The 12,982-nt window shown below is 51.8% G+C and overlaps 1 protein-coding gene across 3 annotated transcripts in view; it reads left to right on the plus strand.

Annotated features, from left to right (window-relative positions):
* The window catches only part of EPHB1 (EPH receptor B1), an 85,596-nt gene that overhangs the window by 44,243 nt on the left and 28,371 nt on the right, over positions 1-12,982 (plus strand). For all 3 annotated transcript variants that reach the window (XM_030028403.2, XM_030028402.2, XM_030028404.2), the window contains exon 4: positions 10,420-10,575. In XM_030028403.2, coding sequence (XP_029884263.1) covers positions 10,420-10,575 — 156 coding nt within the window. The remainder of the gene's footprint in view (positions 1-10,419; positions 10,576-12,982) is intronic.

Consider the following 12,982-nt stretch of genomic DNA (forward strand, 5'->3'; position numbering starts at 1 on the left):
GGCCATCGCGGCACCCAGAGGTAGCTGAGCTCAGCTGCCAAGGGGTTGGGATGCTCCTGGGACTGGCTCTCCTGCCAGCTGGAGTGGGGTCGGGAAGAGTTTTCAAGCTCAACCGTGTGTGGAGAGAGGGGAATTGGGAAGGAAAGTCAAAATTTCCATGGTCCCCTGTGCTTTCCCATGCTGTTACATTGGGGGTGTTGGAAAGTTGGGATGAAGGTAGTGAGGTGGGGACTCGGCCAGCAGCTTACTGGGAAAAGGTGCTTGATAGTGAGTCATTTGGGCAGGTAAAATTTTAAGAATAGATCAGAGAGGGAGAGTGTGGATGGAGAAAAAGAAGTAAGTGGAAGGGAGATGGGTAAAACTTTCAGAAATTGCTTTTTAGGCATTTTGTGGCTCCAGGAGATTAGGGCTGGTAAGAGCCACTAGGCAGGAGCAGGGCAAGTCAATGGCAGTGGCCACCATTTAACTGTTTAGGGTGGGAAAGGAGGTGTTATTAAAAGCAAGAGAAATCATACAAAATGTGTATGTGATGCTCATATACAGAAATAATAGTAAATTGCACCTGACTGTGGGAAATACGGCTTGCTGCCAAAAATGCCACCCCCAGGGGTGGAAAGGGAGCGCTTTGCTCAGGCCTGCGTGGGATGATGGAGGCAGTTTCCCAGGGGCTGTGTGTGGGCAAGTACATGCGAAGGCAGGAGCAGACGGTGCCTCTGGTCCCCTGGCTGGTGTTGTGTTTCCCCTCTCCTCTCTGCGGCTGAGTAGGAAGGCACTTTTCCTCCAAGGAATGGTAATTATGGCTCGTTCCATTATAAATATTCATAGGGGAGCTCTCTCAATTACTTTTCTAATTAATTCCATGCAAGGAGCTCTTGGGGTGGATGAGGGATGTGGGAGAGCAGTTGTGCCTTGGTCAGGACATCTTCCCCTTGCCGAATTCATCCTCCCATGCCGAATCCACCCCTGGGCACGGTCCTCAAGCAGTCAGCCAAACTGCAGCCCCCAGGGTTCATCTCTGCTGGGACAGGGGGGTCCTGCTCCATGATGGGGCATCCCACCACGCCAGTGCAACCCAAGGCACGATGTCCTCCAGTGCCATGGCACAGACACAAGGAAGCTGTGTGTCCACGTGTCCCTGCCCATGCTGGCATCCCTGTGCTGGCAGCATGAGCCTGGCCCTGCAGCTGAAGCTCTCCCCCAACCCCATCCCAGGGTGACTCATCCTTTGTGGTGTCAGCACTAATGAGGAACCACTTCAGATGTAATTAATAAGCACTTGATGTTCTCTAGATTGAGGGGATACTGTGTGGTGTGAGCTGGCAAAGGAGGAAAAGGTGCTTAATTAGTTCCTATTAGGAATGGGAGATGTTTACTTTCCCAGCCGGAGGGGGGGTTGTGTTTTGGGGAGCCCAGGGGTGATGCTGCCTCGATTTCTGAGTCAGAAGAGAGGCTGGAGTTACGGAGTGACATGGATGGTTCCCTAAATCCCCAGGGGGGCTCTGCTCATTGCAAAGCAAAGATGCATCATTTTCAGGGGGCTTCTGACTACAGCCCCTGCCAGCACCTCTGTACCTGGGGGAAGAGCTGCTTTCTGAGATTCACCATGAATTTTTGTGGTAGCTCGTTTTCCTGCTCATTAGGTGGCTCGATAGCTCACGTAGGTGTTGAGGGGTGAACGCGATGTGCTGGGTTAAGTGGTACATGAAAGTATCAGCTCTTCCGTATGGCTTCCAGTGCGTGTCGATCGACTCCTGGAGTCCCTCATTGCTGCAGTTCACAGGGGAAATAATCTTTCTCCGTGACTCCTGTATTGAGCCTAATGCCTGGGTGGGGAGCAGAGCATCTTCTGGGGCTTGTATTTTTGGGACATGAGTCCTGGCCTGAATCTTGATCCCCCCCAGTCATTTGCTCCAAACTCATTGGGAGGTTCATTGCAGGTGACACTGCAGTGCTGGGGATGCACCTGCTCACTGGGACTGCTCCTGGCGGTCCTCTCTCTGGCTTGTGCTTGGCCCAATTGACCAGAACTGGTGTAATCTGATGCACATCAGCATCTCCAAGGTGGCACATGAGCATTGCTTGCCTTTGTAGCACCAGCCACTTTAAGCTGAGCCTTAAGTAGATCACCCTCATTAAAACCAAGCGTGCCCCAGGTTGTAAGGGTTTCCTGAAATCCAGATTACAGCTGTGCCTGTTGTTAAGACAGGGCACCTGGCTGTGATAAACCACCATGTTTGTTAAAAATGGACAAAGTGGTGGGGCTGGGAGTGCTGGAGGTGGGGTGGGAGCAGCCTCTGCCTGGGCAGACCTCATCTTTCCCACCCTGCCGCTGGAGCCCCAGTGCTTCCCCTGGCCGCTCTGCTCCTGATGCCGTCCGGCTCCCTGGCAGCATGCCCATCCCGCTCACCCTTTCTTTCCTTAAATTGTTTTTCATCGCTGGTGTAGGATGGATTTCTTGGCTTCCTCCCCACCCCTTAGCTCTGGTTTTAACATACAACAGAGATATAAAATGTTCATCTAGCGCTGGTTGGGGTGGGGAAGCCCAGGAGTAGGGGGTTGGACACCTCTGTCTATTTGCTGGTAAATCAATCTCCCCTTTCCTTATATCACGTCCCCAGGGAGAGCTGTGCCATGGCATTTAATTTGCAGCTACTATTCAGATAGCTCCCGGCTCTGCTGCCCATGAGGGTTTGGGGCGGTGATGACAAACCCAACCCTGTCCTGCTTGCAGGACTGACAGCCCCAGTAGAGGAAAGAGCCCATGGAAGACTGCAGCTGCTAAATATATTTTTAAAGAAGAGTATAAGGAGGTTAAATAGCCTCAAATCATTGCCAAGAACTTCATCCCTCCTTCATTTGTTGACTCGTAATAATAAACTTGGGCAGCATTAGCGTGGTAAACCTCCCTGCATACACAGGTGAGTTGTCTAGAGTTTGATCAAATCATTTAGCATTTGATCACTGAAAGTGGGTGCTCGGAAAGGGAGCGCCGGCCTCATCCTTCCCTGTAATGCCTTTCTCCTCTTCTCCATAGCAGTGCTTTAATTCCCAAGGGGGAAGAGCTGAAACACTGGGGAGAAATGGAGATGGGCTGGGGGGTCTCCACGAGCTGTGCCATGTGCCCGCCAGCCATGTTTCACACCTGATTTCACATGCAAAAGTGCTGGAGCAGAAGGTTGGGCATCGTTATTTCAATGGTTGGTTTATGGAAAGGAAGGGGAGCTGCAGCATGAGACCAGGCAGCCTTGGCCTGGTGCAAAGTGGAAACTAAAGCGGAGCAAAACCCAAGTGGGAGAAAAGTGATTTGCAAAAGTGACCTTGAGGAGTAGTTGGTTTCTGCCCCCCACCTCGGTTGACTGTTTTGGAGAGCAAAGTGAGTTTCCCTGCTCTCTGGTGAGCTGGCAGCCCTGCGGCACCATCTACCCAGGGCATGTGTGCTCTCCCCTTTCTCATCCAAGAAACGGATCTGGGAGAGATTTCGTCTTTAGACCTTCAAAATCCCCCCAACCATGAAAAACAGAGAAAGTCAAGCCCAGAGTGGTGATTAAATGGGCAAGCATGGACCTATTGGGAAGAGGGGTGCTGCAGGTGGCGAGCAGCAGGGCATGTGGGAGCCAAAAACGGCTGCTTCCATGCCCTGCTCTAAGCTTAAACTCATTTAGGGTCATGATACCAGCTAAACTGTTGGTGTTGAAGCTCTTCTGCATTCAGAGACCTTAATTTTCCCAAGCCCACCTTCCTGGAAGAGAAGCACTTCTTCTGGGCGAGCATCGGCTGTGTCTTGCTTGCAGCCAAGCGCGCATGGTTTGGTCTGCGAGCACCTCGGTTTGCCCCAGGGGAGCAAATCCTTGGTTGATGAGGGATGGGATTTTCAGGAGAGGTAAACACGCATGCACTCTCACACCCTGTTGCCTCTAACTGGCCTCGTGCAGCTACCCACTCCGCAAGCACCTTTGAAATCCTGCCCTGCTTCAATTCATTTCTCAGCTGTGAGAAGAAGAACAGAAAAAAAACCCCAAACCCCTGAGAAGGGAAAAACCACATTGGATTTTACTTTTCCTTCACAAATAAACTATGGCGGGCCAGGCTCAGAAGCCGCTGACTTTAATTTATGTATGTCCCAAGCCAGATCTAAACCTATTCCTGCAGAGGTGAAGGGCTGGTTTAATTAACCGGTTGCATCACGAGGAGCCGGGGCCTCTTTCTTCCACGCACTGGGGAGAGATGCAGCCTGATGCCTGCCCACAGGATGTGAACCCAGATGCTGGGAAGCTCATGTTTATCTCATGAATTTCTGCCCATACAGCGCTGAAATATGGAAATGCAATGCAATGAGGTGGGTGCTGTTTGTAATTAGGTTGGGTGAGCGCTTGGCCCTGAGGTGGGAGTGGCTCTGGGTGTTCCGAAATTGTGAGAGTTTGTGCATTTGGCTGCAAAAATGGTGAAGTTTGCACCAAAATGAAGTTTTATCCCTCCCTGGGACAAGGCTCTGCTGGGTTGTCCTGTCCCCAGGGTGCCAGGGTTTTCTGGCATTGCTCAGGGGCTTGTGTTGAGCTCCCTCCCTGCAGGAGCAAGCGTCCATTTGTCTGTCCAAGGATGCTTTGTGGCTGGGGTTGCTTGGACTCTGGTGTTTCCCTATCTGGGTCATGCTCCTCACACTGCCCCAAGGACTGGATGTAGTAAAGGAGATTTGGTGGCTGACAGGGTGTTTCAGGGCCAGGTCTGATCCCTGTCTTCCTTCTCGGCATGGTCAGGAAGGCAGGATGCCTGCAACGGGTACCCTCCCACCCCTCCTCACTGGAGCATGGCATTGTTCTGTATACAGAAACCTCTCCGGATTAATTTGTGGATGCCTCGCGGAGGGTGGCACGGCAGGACACCCGCCAGCATTGCTGGCTGCCTGTGGAGCTCACTGTGGCTATGCCAGGGCTGAGGTGCTCAGGAGAAGCGCTTGGCTTGATATAAAAGGGAATTGGATCATTAAAAAGTAGAAATGGGGGAAAAAAAACATAAAACAACCCCCCAATCCCCTCCCCAACATAGATGCAGGAGGGAAGGGATGACGGGAGAGCATCAAGTCGGGATGCAATTAAACCTCTGGCAACGGGCGCCCACTCCCTGCTTGGATGTTTGTGGGAAGGATAACAAGGGAGATGAAAGTGGGGTGGGAAGGCAGCACCCTCGTTGCCCTTTGAAGATGGGGAGATGGCAGCCCCCGCTGGGGAGTGGGGGTGTGTGGGTGACAGCTTGCCTGATTCTGCTGTTTTTTCCCCCAAACTGCAGCCTGCATCTCTGGTGTCATCATCACATCAAAGGGATCGAAACCCAAAAGCATCAGTTGTGTTACAGCCTGTGGCAGCGTTGGGCCTCTGCAGCCCGGTGCGTGTGTCCCCAGGGGATGCAGTGCCACTGGTCCCCCCAGTGCTGCCTGCCCATGAGGGCGAGCGAGAGCCTAGCCGGCAGTCGCCCTGGAAAGCTGTGCCGGCTGCTGGAGTGCCTGCCCCTGTAATCGCAACATCCTCTAAATGTCATTTTTCTATAGCAAGCAATTTCATGTGGGTGTTTATTTGCCTGGATGGTGTCTTTCAGCTGAAAGCATCTAGGAGGGCTTCCTAGCCTGCATGCAGCAGGCTGCACGTGGTGGCAGCAGGACGGGAAGGAGAGCTGCCTTGCCACTAAAATACCCGTAACTGGGGCTAATCAATTTGAAGGCTGAAAAATGGATGGGCACTTTTTTTTCCTTTTTTTCTTTTTTTAGCGTGCTTAAAGTTAAATACATTTTGTGTCGAAGGTGTCTGCAAAGCATACAAGGGGTTTCTAGCAAGCGTCTCCTCTCTGGTTTTTTGGGTTTCATCGAAAAATTGTGAACCTCCTGCAGAAAGTGTCAGTTTTAAGAGCCAGTGTTTTTTCTTAATGAAAAATTGTCATTTGCAGAAAGGAGGGAAATGGCCTTGAATCCTTTTCCAGAGGGCTGTAAGTGCAATGAGCTGCAGTTCCTCCTTTGTTCATGGCCCGTGGCGTCCTCAAACCCAACAGTGCACCTTCCCCACTGCTTATCTCCTGGGGGTGCTGGAAGATGCGGGCCACGTGTCTTTTTGGAGCAAGGCTGGATCATCCAGGCTTTTTAGTGCCTTTGCACGTGGCAGTCCTCTCCACACCTCCAGCTTGCTTGAGGACATCACCTTGTGCAGGCAGCCCTGCTATTTCTAACCCATCTTTTCATCACCTGCTGTGCCAGGGTGACCACAGGTGTGCTTAAAGACACTGAGTTTGCCCTGCAAAGGCATTGGATCCAAAAGGGAACCCAAAACAAGCATGAATTTGGGAATACCTGGCAAATGTGGTTAGCTCTGTCCCAGTGGGGACATTAGGGACATGGGAACGATGAGATGGTGCAGAGACTCGGTTTGCTGCAAGCGAAGGGAGCTGCGGCGGGGTGCCAGCGAGGGTCGGGGGGAGGAGGTGGGCTTCCTGAATCGTGAGCTGAAGTCTGTAATTCTTTGCAGAAGCTCCTATTTTAAAACCTGCTAAGGAAAAATGCCACTCCGTGTCTCCAGGGAGCTTTAGAGCAAGTTAATATAGAGGAGATGTCTCCTTTCTTTCTTTCATTCTTCTTTTTTTTTTTGACTAAAGCTTCCCTGAGAGAGTAATTAAAAAGTGCAAGTTCCAGGTGCTAACCAAGAGGATTTAGTCTGAAGAATGAAATGCTTGGATACCCCCGCTCTTGCACCCTTTCCACAGAGTGTCTGGTCTGTTGACAGTGGCTTGCCTTGGGCAGGAGCAGTGGTGGATGAGCAGAGAGATCCTGCTTACCTCTGTCTCTTTTTAGGACCCCTGGCACCCGAAATATAAGGATGAAAGATACATACTGTTAAGACAGGAGAGTTTTCAGCAGCAAAAAGCCTCGCGATGCTGCTGCGTGCTACTACTGCTTCAATAATTTATTCCGCCCTGTGCAAGCCGCAGAGTGAGGAGGGAGGCAGCAATGGGGATGCAGGTCTGGGGTGTTTTACCCCGTGTGGGATGTGGCCGAATCCCCACCCCAAGCCTTTGGGAGGGTATAAGAGGGGCAGCTCTGGCTGGGAGTCGCCCAGCTGCATCCAGCCCGGTGGGGCACTGCAAATCAGCTGCCACCCCTACCATCACTCCTTGGGCACGAGAGCGACTTGCATCTATTTTTTATTTCCCCTCAAACCACCAGTGATGACATCTCGCTGCAAGCCTGGGTTTAAGCAGTCCCCCAACAATGCTTCCTCCCCACCCCCGAATGCCTGCGTCAGCCCTGGAAAAGGGGTCCTGCCTGCAAACCCCTGGCCCTCGCTGCCCAGGATGTGTGACATCCCCGATGTGCAGGCAGGACAACCGATCCGCAGGCAGCTTTGGGTTATGGGGGTGGGTTTAAGTGCTGAGCAGGCAGCCCCGGCAAGCGCTGAAGCTGCTGAGCAGCACGGCCGGGTTTCGTGCCTCATCATTTACAAACACACCCCTAGTGCTTAAACGTGAGGAAATGGGTAGTTAAGCACATCATTAATCTTATCCAGCCCACATAATCAACAATCAATTAATTCTTCTCCGGGCTGAAGAGATGTAGATTGCGCCACAGCCTGGGCACCGGCAGAAGGAGCCCATTTCCACAGGGAAAGATGAGGCAGAGCCTCATCCCACACTTGTCTGAGGTGCTATTGTGGATCCAGACCTGCCCAGCTCTGGGAAACTTTCTTGCAGCAGCCCTTAAATCAAGGCAAATATTGTGCTTCCCATTAGTGGGGTGATTTATCGCTCCCTCCTGGGCTCGAGCCCTCTATCCGAGCCTTGCACTCGGACTGCGTGTTTACCATCTGAAGGGTTACGGATCCCACGCTGCGCAGGTCTCTATAAATCCCACTGCGGCATTGCAGGGGTTTGAGGGTTTCGGCTTCATCTTTGGTGTGAGGTTCATGGTTCAGCTCCCTCAGAAAGAGGGGAGACGCGTGCAATGGTGAGAGCAGAGGGCTGCTCCTTTGGGAGGAAGGAGAAGGCATCAGCCTCCCCTGAAACTGCAGGAGACTTTAGACAAGCACAGTGTAATTACAGGAGAGAAAAGCTAATTGGTAATAATAACAATTAAGACCCACGTGCCTGCAAATTACAGGAATTTGCGGATAAGCAAAGCGATGAAAGAAACCTGAGGATACTGGGTTGCAGAGTGTACTTTGTTCAGGTATTTTGACAAAGCATCACTTGGATTAATTGTAATTAAAAATTCACAAACCCCTTCAACCGACCCACCAACGTGCCCCTATGCTTTAAACCGAGGTGTGTTCATAATGCTGTGACCCTCTTGTCTTCCTTCCTCCCTCTCCCGTCCCCTTCCATCAAAATACAGGTGGCTGTTCCCTGGTACCACTGCTCTCTCCTTCCTGCTCCTCCAAAGAGCCCAGCCTGTTTCAGGCACTTTTCTCAACACGTCCTCCAGCTCTAGAGCCCACAAGTCACCCGTTGCACATCTCATGGATACTAAAGCTTGCTGGCGGGAGCGCAATGCTGCTGAGATATTGCGGGGAGGTGCTGGTGGGAAGGGAGAGGTGAAGAAATGGAGATCCACCTCGAAGTCTGGTGTCCACATGTGGTCGTGTCTCCTGCCTTGTGTGTCTGGTGTAACTGCGTGCTTCCTCGTGCTGTTACAGGGCATAGGGCTGTGTGCATGGCTCAGGAAAGGGTCTGCATCCAGCTGCCTTCTGCTCTGGCATCCTGAAGTTTCCTTTCAAGCCCTCATGTGCCCACCCATTGTCCCGCAGTGCATGGTGACCCCGTGTGTCTAGCTGCCTATCTGCATGAGATGGTGGGTTATGGCCCTCAGTGTTTCCCTAAGAGGCCATATGTGTGGGATGGCTGCGGTAGGATGTGGAGGACTTGGGCAGTCCTCCTTTGGTGGGGAGGAGGAAGGGCAGCGTGAGATGGTGGCTGGTCCCTCTGGGATGTCACGTCCCCACTCAGCTGTTAGTGCTGTTGGAAAGAGACACTTCATTGCAGCCAGTTGTGTGCCTCAGGCGGGGGAAAAAATCCCCTGAATAATAAAATTGTAAAATATTGTTTTGATTTATCCTTTTTTATCATCTTTTAATATCTGGAAAGACTGTGTGAGCAAGAGGCCTTCATGAGTTTTGAATGACAGGTTAAAGGGCTCCAATAAAGATTAGATGGTCCACTATCTTCCAAGGAAATTGCATCAAAGTGGTTACTCCTGCTTGCTCCTATTAATTTCCTCTTCATGGCTGCTAGGAGATGCCTCATATCCTGATGCAGCAGACAGGGGCTAAGAGGCACTTTCCATTATCTCAATCATCGCCGTGTTTATGAGACACTTAGGGTGTTTCTCTGCAGAGCCATGCCTTGGAGGTGAACAGCATCACAGGGGCAGAGCTGGGAGCCAAACGGAGGCGGGACCACTGTATGTGCAAGGCCGTGAACTATCTCCCCCCGGCTGGGTGGTGGACCTGGATGGAGGTCTGGTCCCTCGAGTACATGTGCCAAAATACAGATATTACCTTCTGCAGCCTTAAGTTTTGTAGGGGTCACCCAAGGGTTTTGTTTGATGTCAAGGACGGATGAGTGTATGTTCATCAGCGCCTAGGTGGTGAGGACTGGTGGGGTGGGGCAGGGACGAGGGACCCCATCTTTGTCACTCCGTCTTTACCATCTAACCGCAGAGCAGCGAGATGGTTGATTAATGAAACCTCCCCCCGTCACTGATTAAAGCCTCACTGTAACTGGAGCATCTTCTTGCTTATGAATTAGTTACCATTTCCTGCTTGAATGAACTCAGAGGCTGAAGGCTGGAAAGGTTATTAGCCCCAGCCCCAGCCTGCCCGGGATTAATGGGATGGACCTGTAAGACACTGTTATGGGTGTCACATCAACTTTTTAATTAAGTATTCAAATTTTGCATGGAAAAAGAGATGCAAGACTTGAGCCATGCCATTGGGGTGGTGGAAAGGGACGTTTTGGGTCAGCAGAAGGGGAACGCTGTCCTGCCCCTGCATGTTCGTGTCCCCATCCCCATGGGACCTGCCGGGGAAGGGGGTCCCGCAGCCCCCCGCCGTCCCCCTGCCTGGGTATGAGCAGTGGGCAGCGAAGGAGCTACTGCAGCCCCCTTGCTCTGCCTGGCTAATTATTGTACCATTGCTGTGTGATTTCAGTGCTTTCCTGGTGGCTCCAGAAATAACTAATGGCCAGCATGGAAAATTATGGCCCTCGTAGCTTCATAGGAAGGTGCTACCCTGTTTAGCTCTGATGCAGATGTGAAGCTTTTCTGTGACTTCTTTCTTTTATTTCTTTCTTTTCTTTTTCTTTCTGCCCTGTTTCAAGGACAGGACCTACTTTTGCCTCCTCCCTGGGATGGTTCGGCACCCAACCACTTTCCTCTCCTTTCTCTTGCAGCCTGCCCAGCAGGGACGTTCAAGGCCAGCCAGGGTGCGGGGGTCTGCGCACCATGCCCCTCCAACAGCCGCTCCACCGCTGAGGCCTCGCCAGTCTGCACGTGCCGCAATGGCTACTACCGGGCAGATTTCGACCCACCGGCAGCTGCCTGCACCAGTGAGTAACAACAGATCAGCGTTGGCAGGGGGGGCTGCAGGGTCTCGCTCCTCTCTGCTGCTGGGGCAGTGGCAGGGATAAAGTTTCAACCCACAAGGGTTTTCATCTTATTTTTTCCTTCCTGTCTGGCTGCGGAAGGGAGCAAGAGAGTGGCTGGGTGGGCATCTGGCAGCCAGCCAAAGTCAACCCACCACAAAGGTTCAGCTTTGCGAAGGGCTGGGGATACCCATCCCTCTTCACATGACATGGCACTGCCGCACGTGCTCCTCGCGCTGACAAAAATCCCTTCACTGCTACACTGGCATAAGCAGGTGATGTCGCATCACCCTTTGCTCTGTTTTCTTGGGACACCGCCGTGGCACGCACCAAACAATGAGCGATGGGGTGGCCCCACAACCTGTCTCTCTGGCAGTCATTTGAATTTATACTTCACCCTGGCAGTGGTGGTGATGGCAGGGAGATAGTCCTCAGGATAAATTAGAATTTAAAGTTATCTGTTGTTGCTGTCTTGTTCATAGTCTTGCAGATGGAGTATTTTTTTTATAGGGAGAAAGGGTGCTCTAAGCATTGGTATTCAGCACAGCATTGTGTGTGATGCATCACTGCTCGGCTGTCTGCTTGAGCCACCTGGGATGGCAGCAGTGGCCTCAAGCCTGTCTTTTGGTGAGAAAAGAGCCCAGGAGAGAAGAGCGAGCTGCTGTGCTCTTCAGCGTGCTGGGAACATGAGTCTCAGACTCATCTTCCCTGCTCCCCCCCCCCCCCCCCCCCCCCACCAAAATATGCTCCAGGCTCTTGAATCAGCCCATCAAGGAGCTTTAGCACGAGGATGCTCCTGACCCTTGGTGCTGGGGAGTGCCTTGTCGGAAATGAGGAAAGGATTTGCATGTTTTGCTGGATCACTTGAGCTGTCAGACCGAAGGTAGTCAGCAGGTAGCACAACCACAGATAATCTATATATCTTTATTATGTCTCTTTATGTAGCTGATTTACAGTATTGCTGCGCTATAGGAATACAGTATAAAAAAGTCTATTTGCTGATTTTTATTTCTTCTCGTCAATGCTTAATTTTACAACGCTCTAATCTGAGGTGCCAGCTGTTTGCCGACAAAGTTTCTCTATGTCAGAGGGGTAAATATTATCATGGAACTGCAGGTGCTGCCCTGGACCAGAGCCCTTCCTGACGGCGATGCCTGCAAGTGTGGTTCCTGCCCTGTACCCCTAGCAGAGGAGGGAAGGGGCTGCAATTAAAGGGGGAGGAATTTGGGGGTGACAGTGGTTTGCTGCTGGGCCAGGGAAGAAAGATGGTTTTCTCCCTTTTTCTTGAAAAAAAGCTTGAAAAGATGCTGTCTGCTTAAGGTATGAAGAGGGGGATTGGATTAAGGCTCCTGAGACAGGTTGCAGCTTTTTGGGGGTAACTTGCTGTTTACTGATCCTTGTCCCCAGCCTGTGTGAGTCTTTCAGTCTGGCTCCCCCCAGGGAATTGGTGTCCTTACGCCTGCTCCTGCCCCTGATGTGTCCCCTACCCATCCCCCCATAAACCTCCTTTGACATCTCCTCTGTGTGCTACTGGAATTTTGGGGAAGCTTCAAGTCCACGCAAGTGCTTTCCAGCAAGGACGCTGCACTGACAACTGCTCCCCAACATGCATGTTTACTCTGTTAAAGGGAAAAAGAATTAAAGGGAAGGGAATTTTTGTATTTTAATTTTTTTTTTTTTTTAAGGCTGTCATTTCTCTAGGCATTTTAACACAACACTTTCATCCGCAGTATCCGTGGCAATGGCTCAGAGAGGCTCCCACGGTGCCTGCCTGGGCGCGATTAAGAGAGTAGGGGGAGACGGCAGCGCAGGCAGGGACCTGGGCAGGGATGGCCACCCACAGCCCCCCTGGGCTGGCTGGCAGCAGTGGCTGGAGCAGGGTGTCAGCCAGAGGTCCTCCATGCAGAACAACCTCTCCATCCCACCAGCCATGTCACCCCCGTGCAGATGAAGCCGCCTCTGCCCATCCCATCCTCAGCCACTAATGGGGCTAATTTATCTGCAGCCGCTAACGATGTTCCTCAGCACACACATGTGGAGGGCTCCCCTGGGATGGTTTTCCCCAAGACGAAGCGTGCTTCGCTCTCTTAACCTTTTCTCACAGGTCAAGTCCTTCATCATTTTTATTGCTCCCCACATCATGGCAAAGTCCTTTTTCTTCCTCAGAAGTGCAGCACCGAGCCCAGCCAGCACAAGTAATTAATCACTTTCCTTATTTAATATAACCCAGCAGCTGGATTTTTTTGTTTTGGCTGCAGAGCCATTCCAGCTAACCCTAAATCCTTCCCCAGACCTGGGCAGACATATGTTTGTGCCTCAATGATGCTGTCCCACCTGGATTCCTCCTGAAGCGCTCCCTATGGACTCCGGC

This window comes from Aquila chrysaetos, chromosome 10 (genome assembly GCF_900496995.4).
Source record: "Aquila chrysaetos chrysaetos chromosome 10, bAquChr1.4, whole genome shotgun sequence".
Classification (NCBI taxonomy): domain Eukaryota; kingdom Metazoa; phylum Chordata; class Aves; order Accipitriformes; family Accipitridae; genus Aquila; species Aquila chrysaetos.